Source organism: Pelodiscus sinensis, chromosome 14 (assembly GCF_049634645.1).
Source record: "Pelodiscus sinensis isolate JC-2024 chromosome 14, ASM4963464v1, whole genome shotgun sequence".
NCBI lineage: Eukaryota > Metazoa > Chordata > Testudines > Trionychidae > Pelodiscus > Pelodiscus sinensis.
In genome coordinates, this window is record NC_134724.1 from 5,760,020 (window position 1) to 5,784,697 (window position 24,678).

The 24,678-nt window shown below is 49.7% G+C and overlaps 1 protein-coding gene across 4 annotated transcripts in view; it reads left to right on the forward strand.

Moving 5' to 3' along the window:
* IGDCC4 (immunoglobulin superfamily DCC subclass member 4) overlaps nt 1-24,678 on the forward strand; it is a 235,593-nt gene that overhangs the window by 92,618 nt on the left and 118,297 nt on the right. For all 4 annotated transcript variants that reach the window (XM_075896896.1, XM_075896895.1, XM_006129178.4 and 1 more), the window contains one exon: nt 11,021-11,162. In XM_075896896.1, coding sequence (XP_075753011.1) covers nt 11,021-11,162 — 142 coding nt within the window. The remainder of the gene's footprint in view (nt 1-11,020; nt 11,163-24,678) is intronic.

Consider the following 24,678-nt stretch of genomic DNA (forward strand, 5'->3'; position numbering starts at 1 on the left):
GATTGGAACTGTAATCCTTTGGCTCTCAGTTGACGTAAGCTTCTGTGTAAACCAGTTGGTTTGCTGAGGAAATATTAGTGACAGTGTACCCAAAATGGTTTTCCCTTCCCATTTTCTCTTCCTTCAATACCAGATGGATAACGACAGGCAGTATTTAATAAACTGGGTCACTTCTGGGGCTTGTGTCATGCTGGGGATCGGACAGGAGAAAGACCCGTATAGTGCAGTCAGACAATGAGCAAATCTTGATGGTTAGAGCTGGAAAAACCACCATAGGTCCATTCAGCCGTTCCCCTTGGTAGTGCAGGATTGCCTGTCTGCCTTGCACTTCTCTCAGACCGGACGGAAAATTTCTCACCTTACACAGCAATTAATTTCATTCAGAGATTCTAAACACAAATGGGCTGTGTGGATCATAGGTCCTAACGTGTTAGGCAACCATGGTCATTGTGATAATCAACGTTCCCTCTAATCTTTTCCATCCAGGTGCGGAATAATTTTTTGTGCACTGAGGCACATGCAAATGTGCACTATTAGTAGAAACAAAAAACCTGGCTGGGGGTGTTCTGCTAGTCAGCTGAGCAGCATTTGAATTTCTCCTGAGTGGCTGCACAAGTGCACAGTTGAAAGGAAACGGTGATAGTCTAGTCTGACGCCCCCATGCCCCTGTACAAAATCAGCCCTAAACCTCACCTGACAATTCCCACATCAAAGCCAGTAACTTCGGGTTGAACTAGAGTGCATTTCACAGAAGAGATGCCTCCTTTGAGCTAAGGTCTCTGAGCGAGAGTTAACCACATCCCTTGGTAAATTATCCCAAAGAGTAATTACTCTCACTGCTAAAATCTTGCACTATATGATACAGCAATGCACTTTACAGTCTGCTTTTGTTGACTGGTTCCCTCTAGGGCAGACCAATGGAAAAGATACTGGCTCAAAAACAGGACAACGTCCTCATTTTTTTTTAAAAGATCCCAACATTTTTGTCTAGCTCTTTGAAAATGGATATTTGTAAGAATATGGGGAAAGACAGCCCTTCCCCCTCCCCGCCACGCTGAAAGTGTCACATGGCATCCAAATTCAGACGAACGAAGACTTGTCGCTCTTCATGCATTCATTCATATGTCTCATTTTATTCCCGTCTGCCTTGGGAAAGTGCTCAGTCCTCCAGCGAGCACTTGCACCTGACATAACATGTTTATTTCTGAATCAAGGGTGACGAGGAAGTTGATGAATGAAATGCATCTCCCCCCCTCCCCCGCGCTCATTTTGTTTTTTGCAGGCTGGAGAGCAGTGTTTGCGAGATTAGCATGCGTTTTTGTGGGAGTGGCGTATTCCAAGGGCTCTGTTTCTGGGCAAGCGGAATGGAGCCCTGTGTTCTATCAGATGCAGCTGAAGTTATTCTTCATCCCAATTGCCTCACCCCTGGCTGATTAATATTAGGTGATAGAACAAGACTCATCGGAAAATCAGGGGATAGAAGTCAGCCAGCAACCTTTTGCTCGGGGGGGGGGGGGGGGGGAGGGGAGTTCTGTCACTATATGGGCCTGTGCTGAAGATCATCAGTATGGCTCTGGGACTCTTTTTTGATCACTGGGATGATGCACCAACAACAATAATAATTAATGACAATACTTGGCTCTGATAAAGCATCCAGACGTCTCCAGGTGCTTAATATGAACTTAGCATTGTAATATCAGTGATAGGACAAGAAGCAATGGGCTTAAATTGCAACAAGGGAGGTTTAGGTTGGACATTAGGAAAAAGTTCCTAACTGTCAGGGTGGTTAAACACTGGAATAAATTGCCCAGGGGGGTTGTGGACTCTCCGTCACTGGAGATATTTAAGAGCGGGTTAGGCAGACTCCTGTTAGGAATGGTAGTTCAGTAGTTTTCAAACTATGGGTCACGCCCCAGCACTGGATGGTGGAATGTCAGGTGCTGGGTCTCCTTGCTGCAGGGGGATCAGGTGGCCGGGGGATGTTAAGGCAGGATTGTGCTGCACCCTGGAAGCAGCCAGCAGCAGGCCTGGCTCCTAGGGAAGGAGAGTGCACAGGGCTCTGCCCCCGCACTAGCTCCGCACTCCCATTGGCTGGGAACCTGCTGCCGGCTGCTTCTGGGGCGCAGCGTGGTCTGCGGTGCCAGGAGAGGCAGGAAGCTGCCTTAGCACCCTCCCCTCCCCCGCTGCACCGCTGACCGGGAGCCACTGGAGGTCAGCTCCTGTTGCCACAACCCTGACCCCCCTCAAAAGCTGGAGCCCCCTCCTGCACCCCAAAGCTCCTCCTCAGCACCACCCTGGAGCCCACACCCCAGTCAAACGACGTTGGGTTGCGGCATCCACAATATTCTTCAACTTGGTCATGAGAAAAAAAGTTTGAAAACCCTTGGGCTAGATGGCGCTTGGTCCTGGCGTGAGGGCAGGGGGCTGGACTCGATGACCTCTCGGGGTCCCTTCCAGCTCTAGGATTCTAGGGTTAAGCAGGGATGTGAACTCCTGGTTAAACAGTTAGCCAGTCAAACAGTAGGTTAGCCTAACGTTCAACTGGCTAACTGCCTAAGTGGGATCCGGGCAGGGGATTGCTCCAGTACAGCTGGAGCAGCTCCCAGCCTGTGGGGCTCCTGCTCCCATCCCCGCACTAGGGCTGGCTGCCCGCTCCCAGCCTCTGCCAGAGCAGCTCCTCTGCTACACACTGGGCTGGGCTCCCTGCAGACAGAGGCTGCTCCAGGGTCTGTGCCTATGGGGCACTAGGGCCCACTGCGGACAGAGGCTGCTCCGGACGAGAGCAGCTCCTCTCCATGGCGGGGCCCCTGAGGGGCTGGAGCAGCCCCCACCATAACCTGTTAACCTTTCACATCCCTAATGTGAAGTAGGGAACTATCGTGTTCACAAGCAAAGCAAGGGTCTGCCCGCTAAGTGGGCCAGTCAGGTCACAAGCTTCCTGCAGAGTCAGTAAGCCACTCGCATGGATTCTGCCGGACACAGGAGACGGTGGCTATGGAGCAGGAGTTTATAGTCTCAGAAATTTGGGACCACTGTGACGTTTCCATTTATAAGGACTTTTGGCTCCCACACTGGAGAAGAGAAAGTATCCGATGGAAACTAGTTGAGAGTCTCAAAGAAACTGAAGAGCGGAGACAGTCTGTCTCACCAGGAAAGTTTGCAAGTGGCTAGGTTTAGAAGCTATGTACAGGCCCGGCCGCGTGACAAGGAATCCAATGTCATCAGAAAGAGCCGAGTATTTTTCCTTAGTTTATGGGACCGTGACAGCTGTTGTTAGAAGAGGATACGTTGGACAAAAGCTCATTTCCTTTATAGGATCGTATTTGCCAAGATGTATGGGTACTTGTCCTGTGTGTCGAGCTGTAAGAATTGCTCTATCGTAAGAGTCCCTGGATGCATGCAGCCCAGCATCCTGTCTGGCTGAGACTGGGTGCTTTAAAGACAGGTGGAAGTGTTGGCAATGCTGCTAGACAATATTGGCCTCCTATGGTCCACCAAATTCCCTGATTTGGCGCTGGTCAGGTCCCGAGGGTGCCGGACTAGAGAGGTTCAAGCTCTAGGAGCAGGCCCGTGGAGAGCAATTCCAGGCCTTAGAGCAGAACAATCAATGCTCCCCCCCCCCACACTGTCCCATCTAGTGCACTTAGACCTCTTACAGCAGTGGTCCCCAACCTTTCATGGCTGCCGGACGCTCAGGGGCGGGGCCGCTCACGTGCCGGGCGTCTGGGGGTGGGGCCGCTCACGCACTGCGCTTCTGGGGCTGGGGCCATGCATGCGCCATGCGCCCGGGGGTGGGGACCCCCCACGCGCCCTGCACCCGGGGTCGGCCCTGCGCATGTGCCGTGCGCCGAGGGCGGGGCCAGCCCAGATGTCTCGTCGGGCGCCCGTAAATGCCCCGACGGGCGCCATGGCGCCTGCGGGCACCGCGTTGGGGACCACTGTCTTACAGCGAGAGAGAGAATGAATCTGCTCTACAGCCTTAGCTGAGAGCCAGCTGGCTTCTAGCTCAAGCATTAGAGACTCATGCACTAAAGCTTATGGTCCACTATAGCCCCTAGATCCCTTTCTGCCGTACTCCTTCCTACACAGTCGCTTCCCATTCTGTATGTGTGAAACGGATTGTTCCTTCCTCAGTGGAAGTGGAATCGTATTAAGTTGTATATTTTCCGTCAGGCAAATGGGCATTCTTATCCGGCTCTTTGTTGACTTGTCTGAATGTTGATGTAGCTTGGTGCTTTGGTTTGAAAAGGTTGCCGACCCCTGCACTATAGCCTCAAAGGTCCCAGGCTTGGTTCTGCCTGGCGGCATCACACTGGCATGACCAGGGCTTCTACATGTTTCACCAGCAGGGCTGCCAATTGTCTAATCACGCAAACCCAAATACTCTCATCCTGCCTCTGCCCTGAGGTTCTGCCCCATCCCACCTCTTTCCTAAGGCCCTGTCCCCACTCCCTCCAGCCCTCATCCCTCTATCACTTGCTCTCCCCCGCCCTCACTCGCTTTCACCGGGCTGGGACTCCTGGGCCCTTTTAAATCACCCAGGCAGCTGGGCAATTGTCCCCTGTGCTCCCCTCCCATCAGTGGGCCTCTGTGGCAGGTGATACTTTTGAAACCTTTGCAGCATAGAGATTTGCTGCTACGGTTACAGCCTTGTGGCGCTGAGCTGCTGCTGCTCCTTTTCCTGCAGCATGTGGGTTTCCTTTACCCTACCAAGACTGGCTGCACTTAAGTCTCTGCTGCCTTTGGACTGATGCACCCCATAGAAAACCATTTTATCCCCAGGTTCAGCCCCCGGATTCAGCAGAATGCAGAGGTTGGCTCCTGCGGCCGAACTTTTATGTTCTTCTGAAATCTGGCTGCCTGCCAGAGACAGAAAGACAAAGCGAGGGGAAGGACGGGTCTTTTCGCAGCCCCCCTTGGGAAGGATGGATTGCTCACTCTTCTGTCCAGCGTTTGGCCGGTTTCCGTTGCTTCTCAAGAAGATTGTGCTATTGATTTGGGACTAGTTCTCGGAGAGGACCACCTTGATTCAGGTATCCAAGTGTGTACGTGACATGTCATCTGCCCTCTTCTAAATGGGAATGATGGTGGATAGTTGCTTGGATTTCTTCTTTTGCCAGCCGTGTTCAGACGTAGCCCTAGCCACCTGATGGCATATAGGGACCTGTGTTCACAGTGGAACACGGGAGACAGTGGGTACTGAGTCCTGTCACATGCAGCAGTGTGGGATAGTTCACCTTCTCTGAGTGGTCAGCAGTACTGGCTGGAAAATTTGGCAGCACTTCCTGGACTTCTCTGGCAGCGTTATTCCCAAACCAGTGAAGTTGGGTGGCCTCATTCTGGCCAAAGGTTCAGACACAACTTAGTACGTGCTGTGCAAGAGAGGCAAGGTGAGTGAGGCAGTATATTTGTATTCTGGGACCGATATAGCCACAACAACATTGTGTACAACATGCAACAAGGCTGGTCAGAGGCTGGTTTACAGAGTCCTGTGCGGCTACAAAATGCAAAAATGAGCCGCAGATATCCATATCCACATCTGCAGCTATAAAGCGGATATCCATGGATGTGCAGAGCTCACCTGATTTACTGGTGTCAGTCAAATGCCCTGTATCAGGGATACAAAGGGATGGATTTTACCCTGGCCACTTGGCAGAATCAATATGCTGATTTTAGGGGTTACTGTTACAAATGAGACAGCGTTAATCTGTGATGACTTCTAGTTCCAATCTGTTTTCTAGGTGAATAGATGTTGAGTCAATTAATTAGATTTGCAGGTTTCTCGAAGCTCTAAATACTCCCCATTTTTGCTGCAGAAAGGTGTATCTCTGCATTTTAATCACGCCGTTTGTCAAGTTTTGTGAAAGCTGTGAATTTACTGTAAACAGTTTTGTGAGGGAGAATCTATAAAATTACAGTAATTGTGGCCTCCGGGTGAATGTGTTTGCTGTGTCTGGAAGGAGTGGTGCTGGAGCGTATCACGTTTCTGCCGACAGAAGCTGAGCATGAGTGTCAAAATGCTGCATTATATGCATGATATGTACTTTGTGTGTTGGGTGTCATGCGATTGTGTTAGAAGGGTCACACAAAGCTTACAGAGGACGTAGAAGCAAACTTGATTGTGGGTTTGTCTCTCCTGCATTCCAGCTGCTTGAAGAATTAACGGTTGTAGTGAATTTGCACGTCCATTGATTTTAAAGGACACGGAGAAGTGAAGCCATGCAGAGTCTTAAAACATTTTGGCTGTATCTAGACTGGCCAGTTTTTCCGGAAAATCAGCTGCTTTTCCGGAAAAATTTGCCAGCTGTCTACACTGGCCGCTTGAATTTCCACAAAACCACTGACTTCCTACTGTAAGAAATCAGCGCTTTTTGCGGAAATACTATTCTGCTCCCGTTCGAGCAAAAGTCCCTTTTACGCAAAACTTTTGTGCAAAAGGGCCAGTGTAGACAGCTCAGATTTCTTTGTGCAAAAAGCCCCGATCGCGAAAATGGCCATCGGGGCTTTTTTGCACAAAAGCGCCTCTAGATTGGCACGGACGTTTTTCCACAAAAAGTGCGTTTGCAGAAAAGCATCCGTGCCAATCTAGACGCTCTTTTCCGAAAATGCTTTTAACGGAAAACTTTTCCATTAAAAGCATTTCTGGAAAATCATGCCAGTCTAGACGTAGCCTTTAAGTGTGGATGAAAGATCCCAGACTGGCAGCCCCAGAGAGCAAAGTCCTCACTGCAGAGTGAGCTGTGCAGCGGTAGTGCAGGCTCTTCTCCTTGCCCACCAGTTATGGAATGAGCCATTCTGGAATGAGCACCTTCATTATGAGAGGGTAGTTTCACTCCTTGGTCCATTTACTCCTGGGTGTAGGCACAGATTTCCCACTCTCGCTTCCGTAATTGCAGTGGTGTTTTGGGGGACATCTACTGAGACTACCAGCTCATTGCACACACGGGCCATGGGACAGTCACCAGACGTTACTTTGAGTCTGACCTGGAAGCAGAAGACTCGAGGTCAAAGGCGCTGCATGTCATTAGTAGTCGCTGGGAGATTGGCGTGTGCAAGAGACCCAACAAAACTTAGAGGGGCAAGTGTGGAGAAGGTATCAGGCTCCGGCTTAGGAGATCTGGGCTCCATTCCTAACTGCTACTAGTCTGCTGGGTGACCTCTGGCAAGTCCGTTCCTCTCTCCAGGCTTCTATTTGCCGCCCCCGCTCTTTGCTAGTCCGGTCAATGTAAGGCAGGGTACTCAATACGCGGCTCGTGGTCCGCTTACTTGCGGCCCACGGTGCAGTTCGGGTTTACCCGGGGCTCGACATGCAGCCCACGGTGGGATCCTTTGAACATGGCTCCACTGGGAACACGCTCCACAACGGCGAACCATCTACCAGGCGGGGTGAGCACTGAAAGATGCAAGCGGACGGGCTGGCTGAAACAGACAGGTACAGGTGTCGGCATTTCTAGCCCGCAGGGAGGAGGTGCCGGGAGCACTGGGGCATTGTGGGAAGTCCTTTGTATTCATGCCCGTCAGTGTGAAAGAAGCTATTTGCATATATTTGCATGTATATGTGCATGTATATGCAACTATACTTAAGTTGTAGCCCCCGGGTTTCCAAAGTTGAGTAGCCCTGTTGTAGGGCATGCAGGGGTTTTATTACAGTGGTTTTCTACAGTGTCCTCAGCTGGGCTATCTGGATGGTACCATCCTATAAATAAATACTAATAATTGTAACAGGAACAAAGGGAGAAAATACATGGAGACAGAATTTGGTGGCAAGATGAGAGAGGCATTTTGAGAAGGTTGAAATTCCACTCATAGAGGGCCTTTTCTGACCAGGGTGTAATGTCTCTGGCAGGGAATCTCTCCAAGCTCAGAGCTCTCTGTACTGCTCAACCTGACCTTTGGGGAGAAGGGTGGGCGGTCGCCTCTTGAGACAGGTTAAAAGTCTGATTGGGCGGGGGGGGGGAGGAGGGCTTAGCTCCAGCTCAGTGTAAAATGTCAGCGGAAGGCCGTGCGCTAGATTTGAATGTGCCATTATCGACATGCAGCTGCTTGGGTTCCGTTTCATACCCAGGCAGGCTTGCAGAGTGGCACTCGCTCACCTGCAGCATGCTGCTTCGGCGACCGGAAGGTAAAATAAGAAGCTTTTCGTTCTAGTCATCGTCCTGGGAAGGGCGGGGATTGAGGTTTTCTGGCCAGCTGGGTCAGTTTTCATGACAGATTTGCAAGGCTGAAGGGAGACTTCCAGCTAAACCCGACAGAGTGATTTAAACGATGACATTCCCGTCTTTCGCCATTGCATGCCAGCCACCTTGCCTTTTCAATGCCCACGTGGTTGCAATGCTTCACCATTACTCTCCCCACTGGAGTGTACTGCAGGACTTATCCAGTCCTTCATCACTGAGCCCTGGAAAATGGCCTTCTAGTAAAATGGTCCAGGCTTTGCTCCTGGATCCTACCTTAAGGTCAGATTTTGATACCCTGAGGAGCACTGTAATGCAGGGGTGAGGAACCCAAGGCCCAGGGGCCTGGATCTGGCTCGGCCCCCAAGGCTCTTCAGCATTGGAGAGTCTGCATTGGTGCTCCAGCCTCCCCCCCGCACCCTTCACTATTCTTCCGTGGGGCTGGAGCACACAAAATCTACTAGCCTGGCCCCCCCCCAAGCTCTGGTGTGTAAGGGGAATGTGGGGAGTGTCTGTCCCCTTCTCAGTTGGGGTCCGTGTCAGCGCGGGATTGGTTGGGTTTTGTTTGCTTCTCACTTGTGTGGCCCTTGACTGATTTTTCTGTGGGTCAGCGGCCCCTGGCCCAAAAAAGGTTCCTCACCCCTGATTCAATGGATAGTCTTGCTTAGGGTTGCCAGATGGTTTCAACAAAAATACCGGACACACTTGACATTCCATCACAATCGACATTCCATCTTATTTAGAACATACCGGACGTTTCTATTTTCTCAGTGTGTTTCCCCAACAGAAAGCTCAAATACTGGACTGTCCGGTTCAAAACCAGACACCTGGCAACCCTAGTCTTGCTGGTTTCAGTGAGACTCCTAGCAGAATATAGTACTCCTCCCCCTCCCCCCCTCGGTCCCACTGATTGGGGTGGGGAAAGGGGTCAACTGCCCTGTGGCCTGGACTATTGAAATGGCTGCCAGAGCCCCAGGTAGCATGCTCCGGATGGCACTGGGGGGGTATCCGGGCTGCACCGAGGGCCAAATGCCTGGCCCCACCCCTTCCACCTGAGACCCCGCCCTTTCCAAGGAGGGGTTTGCCATTCAGTCCTGGGGCTCTCTTCTGAGATTGCCAGCCTGGGGCTTGGTCTACACTTACCTGTTTAGAGCGCAGCCGTGGCAGCGTTTGAAACGGAAAGTGGCCACGACGTAAGGGGAGTAGCTAATAGTGCCGGGAGTGCAGCTCCCAGTGCTGTGGCCTGGTGCACGCTGGCGCTTTACAGCGCTGTCACTTGCTGTGCTCCGGGAGGGGCATCCCCCCCGCCGAGCCGGTAGCCTATAAAGATCTAGTGTAGACTTGGCCGCAGGGGAATAATTCTTGTGGGGCAGACACAGGCCCTCAGAGCACCACACTGATACCACCGTCTGCTCTCGGGTGACGTAGGGCACTGGAGTGGGAGAAGGTTGGGGCCCCAGGGCAGGTGTGACTGGACACTCACCCTGGGTGAGACGGGAGCAGGAAGAGCAGACGCAAATTTCCACCTCCTTACTCTAAAGAGTAAAACTTGACAAGGGGGCTCTGGGGCTTGGGTGCGTTTTAGAAGGGAAGCCCAGTGCTCTTCGTTGGACCGAGGCCTCCGGGTACATCCTCTGTGGCCCCACAGCCAATCAGCTCCTTGGCAAGAGGGAGAAAAGCCCAGTGGGTAAAGCAATGGCCTGGCACTCAGTAGGCAGGTCTCGGCTTCTGGCTCAGACACACTCGCTGTGTGACCGTGGGCCAGTCCCTTCACCTTTCAGTGCCTCAGGCCTTCGTCTGTCCAGTGCCAATAATAATACTCCCCTTGTCTGTCTGTCTGTCTGCTTAGCTTATAAACTCGTCGGGGCAGGGAGTGTGCAGGCCACCACCAAGGGGGTCAAAGAGAGCAATTGCCTCGGTGCCCTGCAACTGGAGCAGAGGCGGTGTCCAGAACCCCCCTCTCCTTAAATTGCTAGCCAAGTGCCGGGCTGCGTGCTCCAGGAAGCACTAAGGGTTGGGGGGGACAGATATGCCGTGTTCTGGGCAGCACTGAGGACTGGCGCCCTTGGCTCTACCCAGTCTACCCTTGGCCCCGCCCCTTCCACCATTGGCTCCACCCCTTCTGGGAGCACAGAGCTCCCCCTGCCCCAGCCTTGTCCAGGGGCTCGCGGAAGCTGTCGACTCTGCTGGGAGTGTGTGTCCTTGTGTGTCTGTGCCGTGCCTAGCCCAGGGGGCCCTGACTTGGGTGTGGGCTCTAGGTGCTAGTGTAATGTCAATGGACAAGCGGGTTTTCCTGCTTTACACCTGTCTGTGCGACACATGTGCTGGGCAGTGCTGAGTGGGTGAAATTCACCCTTCTCTGCACAAATTGTATGGCTCATCCAAAAGCAACCTGGGTCCAGCAGCAGCCGGCAAGTGGGAGCTGGACTGAAAGCTGCGCACGGCAGGGACAGGATGGGGCTGGTGGGGGGACACTCTGGGGCTGGGTCCGGGGGGAACGCCCTGGGGCCGGGGTGGAAGGAGGCGCAGTGGGGGGGTGGCATGAGGGGGCTGGGGCCTGCTCCAGGTGGGGTCGGGGGAGAGACCCAGCTCCAAATATTGCTGGAGCAGGGCCCCCGGCTCTGAATATTGGTGGAGCAAGGGCACCATGAACCCATGTAACTCGCCGCCCATGAATGTGAATTCTCTTCTCTTCTCTTCTCTTCTCTTCTCTTCTCTTCTCTTCTCTTCTCTTCTCTTCTCTTCTCTTCTCTTCTCTTCTCTTCATCTAGCTTCTCAAACAACTGAGAATGCATTTGTTTCTCAGAGCACAGATGTCAAGCAATGAACTCTTTTCTTTTTTCCAGGTTTATCGCGTTTTTTTCAACAGCCAGAATCCCAGACAGTGGAAGAAAATGGTATGGCTCGATTTGAGTGTCGGATCGAAGGATTGCCCACCCCTGTCATCACCTGGGAGAAGGATCACACAGCTGTTCCTGCAGAGCCCAGGTAAGTGGCCTGTGTTTTTCTGTAATAATACAACTTTACTACTAACAAGTTGAAGTGAGCGTCTTTTATAAAAATGTGGTATTTAAGGTCCAGTGTTAGGGCAGTTTTGGACCTAAAATGTAGACTTTGTAAGGACAGATGTTTTCAGAACCACTAGAAATGTATCCATAAAACTTTGGAAAAAGAAAACAAATTTCCTTCCCCCAAATGTGCCCTTCCCCTGCAGCATTTGCTACATTAGATCTACTGCATTATAAGTGGTAATGGACAATTTCATAGAAGTGAAATTGACTAATAATGAAAACCATCAAACAGGGCTGTGGCGTGCCGGTTGTCCATTCATCAAAGGGCGGTGTTCAGTGTAAGTCTGTAAGTAAGCATGTCTCCTTTTGTCCATTCAGTGTGTTTAATGATTGATTGGAATTAGGCACTATGGCAATGGAGAGAACTAGCGAAGGAGACAAATGGCATAAAGCGTGTCAAGGAAATGCAGCTATTTGATATTCAGTTGAGTTTTTGGTCCTGCAAAGACTTAAGAGCACGTTTAACTTCCACCCAGTTACCAGCCCCATTGACTGACCTGGGTCTGCTTACCATGTGTAAAGTTAAGTCTTTGCAAGGGCTGTTGCTGAAGGCAATGTTTTGTAACAAACTGAGACTGTGTGTGGCTGTCTCTAAACTGTGCACTGTGGGATATGGTGTTCGCTGGTGGAACTGAGTGCAGAGTTTGGTTCTGAAGACATTTCTGGGCCAACTGGTCCAAATTCTCTTTCTTTAACTATTTTGCTCGGAGATGTAACAAGGGCTAAAGATTCTGTTAGCGGATCCTCTGGGACCATCCAGTCAGAATGTGGACTTCCTCTTAGCAAAATATATAAATACATTTTTAAAAATCCTTCTGCCCTGCTTCTTTGTCTTAATCAAAGTGTATGTGGTTTGGGAAAGAGAAGAGGACCTTCTTCTAGTGGCGGATACGCAGACTTCACAGGTCTCTGCGGATCTAATGATGACATTGTTCTTCAGTCCCTTAAAGTTCATCAGGTTTCACTTTCTGAGGAAAGAACCATTCCCTCAGAGGAGAACGTTAAACATGTGATCGCAGGGGGAGATAAAAAAAACACCCAACAAGATTCAGAAATGATTTGGGAACAAAGGCTGTTTCTGCAAGAATAGTTGTTTATATCCTTGAGGCTGTCATGATATCATTGGTATTACAGAAACCTGGTGGGATGGGACGCATGATTGGAATGTTGGTATGGAAGGGTACGGCTTGCTCAGGAAGGACAGACAGGGAAAAAAGGGAGGAGGGGTTGCCTTGTATATTAAAAATGTACACACTTGGACTGAAGTGGAGATGAACGTAGGAGATAGCTGTGTAAAGAGTCTCTGGGTTAAGCTAAAAGGGGTAAAAAATGAGGGTGATGTCATGCTAGGAGTCTACTACAGGCCACCTAGCCAGGTGGAAGAGGTGGATGAGGCCTTTTTTAAACAATTAACAAAACTATCCAAAGCCCAAGATTTGGTGGTGATGGGGGACTTCAACTATCCAGACATATGTTGGGAAACTAACACAGCGGGGCACAGGCTATCCAATAAGTTTCTGGACTGCATTGGAGACAACTTTCTGTTTCAGAAGGTTGAAAAAGCTACCAGAGGAGAAGCTGTTCTGGATTTGATTTTAACAAATAGGGAGGAACTAGTTGAGAACTTGAAAGTGGAAGACAGTATGGGGGACAGTGATCACGAAATAATAGAATTCATGATCTTAAGGAAAGGTAGAAGGGAGACCAGCACAATTGAGGTAATGGATTTCAGGAAGGCAGATTTTGATAAGCTCAGAGAACTTGTAGGTAAGGTCCCATGGGAAGCAAGACTGAAGGGAAAAACAACTGAGGAGAGTTGGAAGTATTTCAAAGGGACGTTGTTAAGGGCCCAAAAGCAAACAATTCCGCTGTGTAGGAAAGATAGAAAATATGGCAAAAGACTACCTTGGCTTAACAAGGAGATCTTGCATGATCTCAAAATAAAAAAGGAGTCCTATAAAAAATGGAAACTAGGACAACTAACAAAGGATGAATATAGGCAAGCAACACGGGAATGCAGGGGCAAGATTAGAAAGGCAAAGGCACAAAATGAGATCAAACTAGCTACAGGCATAAAGGGAAACAAGAAGACCTTTTATAAATACATTAAAAGCAAGAGGAAGACCAAGGACAGGGTAGGCCCACTGCTTAGTGAGGAGGGAGAAGCAGTAACAGGAAACTTGGAAATGGCGGAGATGCTCAATGACTTCTTTGTTTCGGTCTTCACCGAGAAGTCTGGAGGTGTGCCTAACGTAGTGAATACAAGCAGAGAGAGGGTAAGTTTAGAAGATAGGATACACAAAGAACAAGTTAAAAATCACTTAGGAAAGTTAGATGTCAGCAAGTCACCAGGTCCTGATGAAATGCATCCCAGGATACTCAAGGAGCTGATAGAGGAGGTATCTGAGCCTTTAGCTATGATCTTTGGAAAATCATGGCAGACAGGGGAGATTCCAGAAGACTGGAAAAGGGCAAATATTGTGCCCATCTATAAAAAGGGGAATAAGAACAACCCAGGAAACTACAGACCGGTCAGTTTAACGTCTGTCCCAGGGAAGATAATGGAGCAGGTAATTAAGGAAATCATATGCAAACACTTGGAAGGTAATAAAGTGATAGGGAATAGCCAGCATGGGTTTGTGAAGAACAAGTCATGCCAAACTAATCTGATAGCTTTCTTTGATAGGATAACGAGTCTTGTGGATAAGGGAGAAGCGGTGGATGTCATATACCTAGATTTTAGTAAGGCATTTGATACGGTCTCTCATGATATTCTTATTGATAAACTAGGCAAATATAACTTAGATAGGGCCACGATAAGGTGGGTGCATAATTGGCTGGATACCCGTAGTCAGAGAGTTGTTGTTAATGGTGCTAAATCCTGCTGGAAAGGGATAACAAGTGGAGTTCCGCAAGGGTCTGTTTTGGGACCCGTACTGTTCAATATCTTCATCAATGATGTAGATATTGGGATAGAGAGTACGCTTATTAAGTTTGCAGATGATACCAAACTGGGTGGGGTTGCAACTTCTTTGGAGGATAGGGACATAATTCAAAATGACCTTAGCAAATTAGAGAAATGGTCAGAGGTAAACAGGATGAGGTTTAATAAAGAGAAATGCAAAGTGCTCCACTTAGGAAGGAACAATCAGTTCCATACATACAAGATGGGAAGCGACTGTCTAGGAAGGAGCATGGCGGAAAGGGATCTCGGGGTCATAGTGGACCACAAGTTGAATATGAGTCAACAGTGTGACGCTGCTGCAAAAAAAGCAAATATGATTCTAGGTTGTATCAACAGGTGTGTTGTAAGCAAAACTCGTGAAGTCATTCTGCCGCTCTACTCTGCACTAGTTAGGCCTCAGCTGGAGTACTGTGTCCAGTTCTGGGCGCCACATTTCAAGAAAGATGTGGAGAAATTGGAAAGGGTACAGAGAAGAGTGACAAGAATGATTAAAGGTCTAGAGAACATGACCAATGAAGCCAGGCTTCATGAACTGGGCTTGTTTAGTTTGGAAAAAAGAAGATTAAGGGGGGGACATGATAGCGGTGTTCAAATATCTAAAAGGGTGTCACAAGGAGGAAGGAGAAAATTTGTTCCTCTTGGTTACTGAGGACAGGACAAGGAGTAATGGGCTTAAAGTGCAGCAGGGGAGGTTTAGATTGGACATTAGGAAAAAATTCCTAACTGTCAGGGTGGTCAAATATTGGAATAAATTGCCAAGGGAGGTGGTGGAATCTCCCTCTCTAGAGATATTTAAGAACAGGTTAGATAGACATCTGTCAGGGATGGTGTAGACAGAGCTTGGTCCTGCCTTGAGGGCGGGGGGCTGGACTCGATGACCTCTCGAGGTCCCTTCCAGTCCTATGATTCTATGATTCTATGCGGAGATCTGAAGCTTGTGGGAAGCTGTTGCTTTGTATGAGAAGAAAAATAAGTGTTTTTTAAAAAAAAGTGGGGGCATGGGGGAGGGGAGACGCATGCCATAGATAGGGCAATGGCTTTTTAATATGACAGCTCGATGGATGTTGTGAAATTACTTGCTTGGAGATTGCTTTCAACATAGGCGGCTTGAAAATTGCTTTCCTTGTAACAGCCAGGCATAATCATTGGCTTCAGAGCTTGCTTTTAAATCATGTTTAGCTAATATACTATTTCAGGGAGATTTGCTTGCTGGGGTTGACTTTATACAATCAGCTTTTGAAAGAATTAAGCGCTCAAAGACATGTTGGCTGCGGAGCATTTGCGGTGTCCATCAGCCATACCTCCCTGTGTCTAAGGATCTCAGGTTGCTGACACCCAGAATCTCTCTACAGTACCAGATTCCAGGCAAACCGTATGCTGGCCATTGATTTTTGCAGCTCACCCTTCTCGAGGCATCTGATTGGACCTGTGGAAGTGTGTACATTTGTGCACACAAATGGGATGAGTTAGTCACCCAGTGCTTTGACTTGCACATCCAAAGTTGGAGGGAAGAGGTCATTTGAGCAATGATAATGAGATAACTTAATCATCAAGGAGGGAAAGCAGTTAAACTATCTATATGAGCAATAGTGTTTCATCTCACATTGTTTTAATCACTTGACATCTCTAGTCATTTGTTTAACACCCGGTTTTTCAAGGGATAGTTTTTCTGCAATATCAAAGACTAGAGCTGTAAACATGACCCTTACTTGTATCTTAAGGTATCATTGCATTTACTTTCCCTGAGCCATAGCATAAGCAATGTGCTTCCGTTAAAATAATCCTGCCTTTGAGATCCATTCTTCATTGCTTTTTGATATTGACTTGGGTCCATAGATGGTCCTTTGGGTGCCGGTGGGACACGGGACTGCTGTCTCTCTAATTGGAGAACTACGCGTGAGCAGATGGTTGCATTTGCCAGGGTTTGTGTTATATGAGACCCGAGCATTGGCAAGGCGCTTGTTTTCATCTACTGTATTGTGCGAGAATCCCGAAATCTTGGAATGCAAAATGGCATTGAGGCCCCTCGCCGGCATTTCCTGTGGGACACCAGATGGAGGGAATGTCTCCGAGGGCCAAGCCCTCAGACGGAGGGAGCTGCTTTAGCTGTCATTGTAAACATCAGCTGCTCACCGTCCCTGTGGGCCCTGCTAAAAGGCACCCTTGCGGTTTTTGGACACGCTCCCTCAAGGTGTCTGCTGCTGCAATGGCCAGTAGGTATTGCCGGTGTTTGAAGAGAGAGGCCTTGAAGTGAAAAGGAAACTTCTAGAATAGCTGTGGGGACTCATGCCTCCGAGAGCCGAAGTCCTCAATGGCAGCTACGGGGTTGCAAGTCTTGTGGACTAAACTCTGCCTCTGCAGGTTATGCTGGGGGCTTGGCTGCGTCTTTTGAAGCGGGGTATCCAGTAAGGATGTTAAAATGCGATTATCTGACTAATCCTATAGTTGATACAGTTTGTATCGACTGTACGATTAGTCGATATGCGCTGCTCTGCAGAGCCGCAGCAGGGTAGTTCCAGCAGCTGACTCAAGCCGGGACTGAGCAGTCCTGGCTCATGCTGGCTCCAGAGCAACCAGCACTGTGGCTCTGCATTTTAACTGTAGTAAGAGCCGCCGGGCTCTTACTACATTTAAGATGCAGAGGCACAGTGATCAGTGCGAGCTGGGACTGCTCGGCTTGCGCTGAGTCCAGCAGCCCCTGTTTGCAGCAGCCAGCCCTGGCAGCAAGGGCAGGGAAGGACTAGTCGAGTTGCTACTCAGCTATCGGAGAAGCGTTTGCTTATCGGATAGTCAACTAGGCGCTCACATCCAGAGCCGGCCCACAACATTTTGGCACCTGAGGTGGGGAGCACAAATGACACCCCCATGGCCCCTCGCTTGGGCCAAAACTTTGAAAAGTCTCAATTCTGCCTTTTTCCTGTTCTACTCCTCTCCTAGTACTGCTCTGCTACCTACATATGCACCAGCAGCAGACACAATTTTCTACACTCTGGGTCCTAATGGCACCCCCCACAGTCTGGCACCTGAGGCGGCCGCCTCCGTTCACCTCATGGTAAGGCCAGTCCTGCTCCCATCCCTAGTATCCAGCTCAACCAGCAGGTATCAAGTTAGATCATGAGGTTTTCGGGGTCTGCCTTGCAGTTGTAGTACAGCACTGAGCACCCGGGGCGTACTACCAGAAATCGGCCATGAGAGTTAAAGTCCCTCTGCAGATGTTAGGGGGTTTGAGGTTGGTTGTTTTTATAAACTGGGTTTCCGTTTCCTCGTGGAGCAGGAAAGTATTTACGCAATGGATCTCCACCGTATGCGTTGGGAAGTGTGTTTGACTTCTATGTTTGGAACCGGTAGATGCCTTTCCTAGTGTTTGAAATTACTGATAGTAATTATGCACACTCAGAGCAGATGTGTGATAAAAATAAATCTTATCGCACTGGGGAGCTTTCTCGGCAGAGAGAGAGAGAGAGAGAGACAAATATTTGGTTTAGTGCTGCTGCATTCGCAGTGGTTCTCAGGACAACACTGTCCTGTCCGGAGCATACGTGACCCGGTCCTGCAATCCTGACTCCAGTGACTGGACACATTGGCTCCAACAAGACTGCTCCTGTCAATAAGGACTGCGGGTTGGGCCCCGTGCTGACATCACTCCCCTGGCTGAGCTGCCTTAAAATGCTCTCTCGAAGTCGCCAGCGTACACAAGCCGGAGGAGCTGATGTGTGAGTATCGAGCAGGATCAGTGAACAGAGCACCCATGACTTGTGTGCTGCTACAAACAGCTGAGTTTCCCATCAGGATTTTGTAGAGTGGAGCATTAGTGCAGCGGGACCCTGAAACTAGCATTCCTGCTTTATTGCTCCTCTCCCTTCCACATGTGCAGAATATCCGCTGCCTCTTCTTTACCTGTCCTCTTCGCAGGCTGATAACCCACAGCTGCCTCTCAAAGCTCTGCAGCTCCATTTATAGCCTTCTTCAATTAAAACTGGGTCTCCTCTATAATTAAAAAGGCTTGCGGAGGCTTGGGCCTCATATTAAAAGATAAAGAGGCTGTGGTGTAGGAATCCAGGCAGCCACCTTGTTCTTTGTGCTAATGGCTAATCAGGTGTATGATTTAGGGTGATACCGCATAAGCTGGGTTTTTAATTACAGACCAGTGTAGCCGTCAATAGTCGGCCACGGCAGCCTGGGTGGTAAGAGATCAGAGCAGCGCTGCCACTAATTCCTCAGTCTCCAGGAGCTACCTGCCAGCACCGCAAGGAACTGCATGAAACTTCTCGGGCACATGGCGGCCTGCACGTGTGTTGTGCGACATGCCAGGCTGCGCCTTCGCCCCCTACAGGCTCGATTCGTCGGCGTGCACAAGCCCAACGGGGACCCGCTGGGCATTCTGGTCTTGTTTCCACCTCTGTTCTCCACTCCCTCGACTGGTGGCTTCAGCCTCAGGACATCCGTGCTGGAGTGCCCTTCACCAACCCTCCATGGCTCTGGTCACAGCCGCCTCTGAGACAGGCACCTGGGCGGTTCCAGAAGGCAGGGACTCTGGTTGCGAGCAGCTCTCTCACTGCACGTGGATGCTGGAGAGTTCAGAGCGGTTTGCCTTGCTGGCCACACCTTTCTGCCCCTGCCACAGGGCAAGTGCATCGCAGTACTGACAGAGCACACGCAGGGGCGTGCTCTATAGACGGGGCGGCGCTCGCTCCTCTCCCCTGGACCTAGAAGCCCTTTGCCCTACAGGGTTCCTACTTGCCAGGGTCACAGAACAACCTGGCCAACCGTCTCAGCCGCTCCTTCAGCACACTCAGGGCAGACCCCAGAGGTGGGGTTATCCCCATATGAACCTCTTAACCACAGGGAGCAAAAGGAAGAGCCACTGGTTCTGCTTCTTTTGGAACCACAGTCCCGGCTCCTTGGCAGACACGTTCCACCTCTTGTGGTCCAATCACCTGCATTACGCATGCCCACTCTTCCTGCTAGGTCCCAAGATCCAGCAGGACAAGATGGCGATCATCCTCCTAGCGCCCACGTGGCTCCAGCAGCATTGGTTCACCAGACTGTACAGCCTATCGGCAGACAAGCCAATAGTCTTCCTGCTCTATCCTGATCTCATCACTCAGGACTGTGGCCAGTTGCAGCATCCTAACCAGGAGACCCTTCACCTCATGGCATGGAAACGCCATGGCTAAACCAACTGGAGCTCCAGTACTTGGACTTGGTCCTGATAGGTAGTCTGGGCAGCATACCCAGTGGGAGCATTTCTTGGTTTGGCTCCTCCAGAAGGACATTCGCCCACAACAGGCAGCCATATCTTTGGTGCTTGGATACCTTTTACACCTAAAACACCAGGGACTGGTACTATCCTCCATTAAGGTCCACTTAGTGGCCATTTCCACCTTTCACCCAAATTGAGGACAGATTTTGGTTTGCCAGCCTCCTGGTAGAAATTTCCTCATGGGTCTGGAGAGGCTGAGACACCCTGTTCCTAGGTGGGATCTTAACCTGGTCCTACCTCAACTCATGCCTCCTCACTCTTTGAAGACCTTGTGACCTGCTCTCTGTCCACCCTGGATGGTGGTGGCCTTCTGAGTGTTTATAATTTCAACCAGATGAGTCTCAGAGCTCCAACCCCTTATCTCCAAACCCCATACATTGACTTGTACAAGGACAAAGTGCAACTCTACCCTTACCTGGCATTTCTGCCCAAGATAGTCTCCAGCTTCCATGTCAACCAGGACATATTCCTACCAGTGTTCTTCCCAAAGCCACACACCAACTCTCAGGAGCAGGTCCTCCATTCACTAGATGACAGACGCGCCCTCGCTTTCTGTATTGAATGCACAAAGCTCTTTGGTAAGTCTCTGCAGCTCTTCATTGCAATAGTTGACAGGATGGACTCCCCATCTCAACCCAATGCTTCTCGTTGTGACTCAGATCCTACATCAGAACCTGGCTCTGGCCCTGGCATTGACAGCTCACTGACTGAGAGCACAGGCTTCCTCAGCAGCATTCCTTGCCCAGATCTCCATTCAGGACGTTTGCAGGGCAGCAACGTGGTTGCTTTGCATCACGCTATGCCATCACTCAACTGGCAAGGGGTGGCACATCGCTTGGTAGAGCAGTTCTTCTGGCAGCAGCGTAGTAACTTATGACCCCTTCTCCAGGTAAACTACTGGGGAGTCACCTGCTGAAATGCACCCAAGCAATCAGTGGAAGAAGGACAAATGGTTACCTGCCTTACCTAACTGCTGTTCTTCGAGACGTGTTGCTCTTGTCCATTCCAGTTCCCACCCACCTCCCCTCTGTCAGACTATTCCAGCAAGAAGAAACTGAAGGGGGGGGGGGGGCAGGGGAGTAGGCAGAGCCCCATATACTGCCCCAGGAAGGTGCCACTCTAGGGTGCTGCATGGCTTACCCCCTTGGTACCATGAGGAGTAACATGCAAAAGGAGCACGCACATAACTGGTGGAATGGACATGAGCAACACTTCTCGAAGAGCAACAGTCACAAGAGGTCGGTAAACCATTTTATCTTTTGAAATAGAACTTTTTCACACCCCCATCGTCAATTCTGAGTGACTTCAATAGAGTTTCTCAGGATTTAACTGAGATCTGAATTTAGCCCTTGCACTATTTCAGATATTTTTTAATTGTCTGGGGAAAAAAAAGGAACGGCCTTGGTTACATAGCATGTGCCAGACTATTTTAGGACTCTGAATTTTTTGTTTTCAGGTGCAAAGGGTTAGGAAAGTAGGGGAGGAGTAGAAAGTGCAAACGGGAAGGTGTAGAGAATAGGGGCGTGAAAGAATGTGAAAGGTTAACCGGTAGGCCTCACCTTTAACGGCATGCGGCAGGCCCAGCCTGGCAGGAGCAGCTCCCATCCATGGAGGGAGGCGGGGGTGCTCCAGATCACCCACCCCCATTTAATCACATTTAACTGGTTCAACAAAGTTTTATGTAGGGGCCTAAAGGAGGGGCAAGAAAGAGCTGGGCTGGGCTGGGCTGGGCCGGGGCAGGAAGGAGGAGTGAGAGTCATGGAGGGGGAAAAGCTGGGGCCAGGGTGGCCTTGGCCTGGGTCCCCTCAGGCTGGGAGGGGTGTGTGTGAGTGTAGCAAGCAGGAGGCTCAGCCCCCTGGTATACTTTGAAGCCAGATGGACATAGGAGATGGAAGTGTTGAGAGTCTCTGGGTTAGGCTAAAAGGGGTTAAAAACAAGGGTGATGTCATGCGAGGAGTCTACTACAGGCCACCTACCCAGGTGGAAGAAGTGGATGAGGCTTTTTTTTAAACAACTAACAAAATCATCCTAAGCCCAGGATTTGGTGGTGAAGGGGGACTTCAACTCTCCAGATATATGTTGGGAAAATAACACAGTGGGGCACAGATGATCCAATAAGTTCTTGGACTGCATTGAAGACAACTTTTTATTTCAGAAGACTGAAAAAGCTACAAGGGGGAAGCTGTTCTAGATTTGATCTTAACAAATAGGGAGGAACTGGTTGAGAATTTGAAAGTGGAAGGCAGCTTGGGTGAAAGTGACCATGAAATCGTAGAGTTCACGATTCTAAGGAAGGGTAGAAGGGAGAACAGCAAAATAGAGACAATGGATTTTGGGAAGGCGGATTTTGGTAAGCTCAGAGAGCTGATAGGTAAGGTCCCGTGGGAATCAAGACTGAGGGGAAAAACAACTGAAGAGAGTTGGCAGTTTTTCAAAGGGACATTGTTAAGGGCCCAAAAGCAAGCTATTCCGCTGTGTAGGAAAGATAGAAAATATGGCAAAAGACCGCCTTGGCTTAACCACGAGACCTTGCATGATCTAAAAATAAAAAAGGAGTCCTATAAAAAATGGAAAGTAGGACAAATGACAAAGGATGAATAAAGGCAAACAGCACAGGAATGCAGGGACAAGATTAGAAAGGCAAAGGCACAAAATGAGCTCAAACTAGCTACCGCAGTAGTCACCAACCAGTAGATGGGGGTCTACTGGTAGATCTTGGCACCTCTGACAGGTGATCCTGACAGGTTTGGCTGGGAGGCTATCAAGTGCCGGCACTGCCCCTCTCTGCACTGCCATGCTGCTCCTGCCCTCTGCCTTGGAGGTGCCCCTCACCCCTGAAAGCCTCCTGCTTGCTGTACAGCACACAGGAAAAAGAGGAAGGGGTGCTGATGTCAGGGTGCCCCTCCCTCCACCCTGTACCCCATCTCCACAGAGCAGAGGGGGGTAGGGAGGGAGAGAGTTTGCTGGCTGCTTTTAGGAGTGGTGCAGGGCCAAGGCAGGGATGAGCCTGCCATAGCCCTCTGTACCACCACCCAGAAGACACCTGTGGTAAGCAGTGCCCAGCTGGAGCCAGCATTCTGAACCCTGCTCCCAGGCCTGAACCTCTCCTGCACCCAAACCCCTGCCCCCAGCCTAATAAAAGTGAGTGAGATGAGGGAGGGAGGATGAAGTGAGCAGGGGCAGGAAAGAGGAAGGTAAGGATGTTTGGGTTTGAGGTAGATCCTGGATTGCACTTAAATTCAAAAAGTGATCTTGTGCTTAAAAAGGTTGGGGACCACTGAGCTACGGGAATAAAGGGAAACAAGAAGACTTTTTATAAATACATTAGAAGCAAGAGGAAGGCCAAATAGAGGGTAGGCCCACTGGTCAGTGAGGAGGGAGAAACAGTAACAGGAAACTTGGAAATGGCAGAGATGCTTAATGACTTCTTTGTTTTGGTCTTCACCGAGAAGTCTGAAGGAATGCCCAACATAGTGAATGCTAGTGGGAAGGGGGTACTGTATATTCCGGCGTACAAGACGACCTCTGATGTTAAAAAACATCCCCCAAAAATCGGGGGTCGTCTTGTACGCCGGGTATACATCCCAGGCGCGCCTGGGCTGCCCCCCCGCCGGAGCCCCTCCACGGCTTTGAAAGCCTCGGGGGAAGCCGGTGGGGGGGCAGCCCAGAGTGGGCTGCCCCTCCCCCCCCACCGGCTTCCCCCAAGGCTTTCAAAGCCGCAGAGGGGCTCTGGCGGGGGGGCAGCCCAGGCGCACCTGGGATGCCCCGCCGCCGGCTTCCCCCGAGGCTTTCAAAGCTGCTGCGGCTTTGCTCCCGGTGCCTCTGGTCTGCTGGGGACCATCTCCAGCAGACCAGGGACACCGGGAGCAAAGGAGGCGGAGGGGCGCTGGGGTATAAGATGAAACCCTATCTTTTAATTAAAAAGATAGGGGGTCGTCTTATACGCCCAGTTGCCCTATACGCCGGAAAATACGGTAGGTTTAGAAGATAAAATAAAAGAAGGACAAGTTAAAAATCACCTAGAAAAGTTAGATGCCTGCAAGTCACCAGGGCCTGATGAAATGCATCCTACAATACTCAAGGAGCTGATAGAGGAGGTATCTGAGCCTCTAGCTATCATCTTTGGAAAATCATGGGAGACAGGAGAGATTCCAGAAGACTGGAAAAGGGCAATATAGTGCCCATTTATAAAAAGGGAAATAAGAACAACCCAGGAAACTACAGACTAGTTAGTTTAACTTCTGTGCCAGGGAAGATAATGGAGCAAGTAATTAAGGAAATCATCTGTAAACACTTGGAAGGTGGCAAGGTGATAGGGAACAGCCAGCATGGATTTGTAAAGAACAAATCATGTCAAACCAATCTGATAGCTTTCTTTGATAGGATAACAAGTCTTGTGGATAAGGGAGAAGCGGTGGATGTGGTATACCTAGACTTCAGTAAGGCATTTGATATGGTCTCGCATGATATTCTTATCAATAAACTAGGCAAATACAACTTAGATGGGGCTACTATCAGGCGGGTGTATAACTGGCTGTATAACTGTACTCAGAGTAGTTATTAATGGTTCACAATCCTGCTGGAAAGGTCTAACAAGTGGGGTTCCTCGGGGGGTCTGTTTTGGGACTGGCTCTGTTCAATATCTTCAGCAACGATTTAGATATTGACATAGAAAAGTACGCTTATTAAGTTTGCAGATGATACCAAGCCGGGAGAGGTTGCGACTGCTCTGGAGGATAGGGACATAATTCAAAATGATCTGGACAAAGTGGAGAAATGGTCTGAGGTAAACAGGATGAAGTTTAATAAAGACAAATGCAAAGTGCTCCACTTAGGAAGGAACAATCAGTTTCACACATACAGAATGGGAAGCGACTATCTAGGAAGGAGTACGGCAGAAAGGGATCTAGGAGTAATAGTGGACCACAAGCTGAATATGAGTCAGCAGTGTGATGCTGTTGCAAAAAAAGCAAACATGATTCTGGGATGCATTAACGTGTGTTGTGAGGAAGACACGAGAAGTCATTCTTCCGCTCTACTCTGCACTGGTTAGGCCTCAGTTGGAGTATTGTGTCCAGTTCTGGGCACCACATTTCAAGAAAGATGTGGAGAAATTGGAGAGGGTCCAGAGAAGAGCAGCAAGAATGATTAAAGGTCTAGAGAACATGACCTGTGAAGGAAGCCTGAAAGAATTGGGTTTGTTTA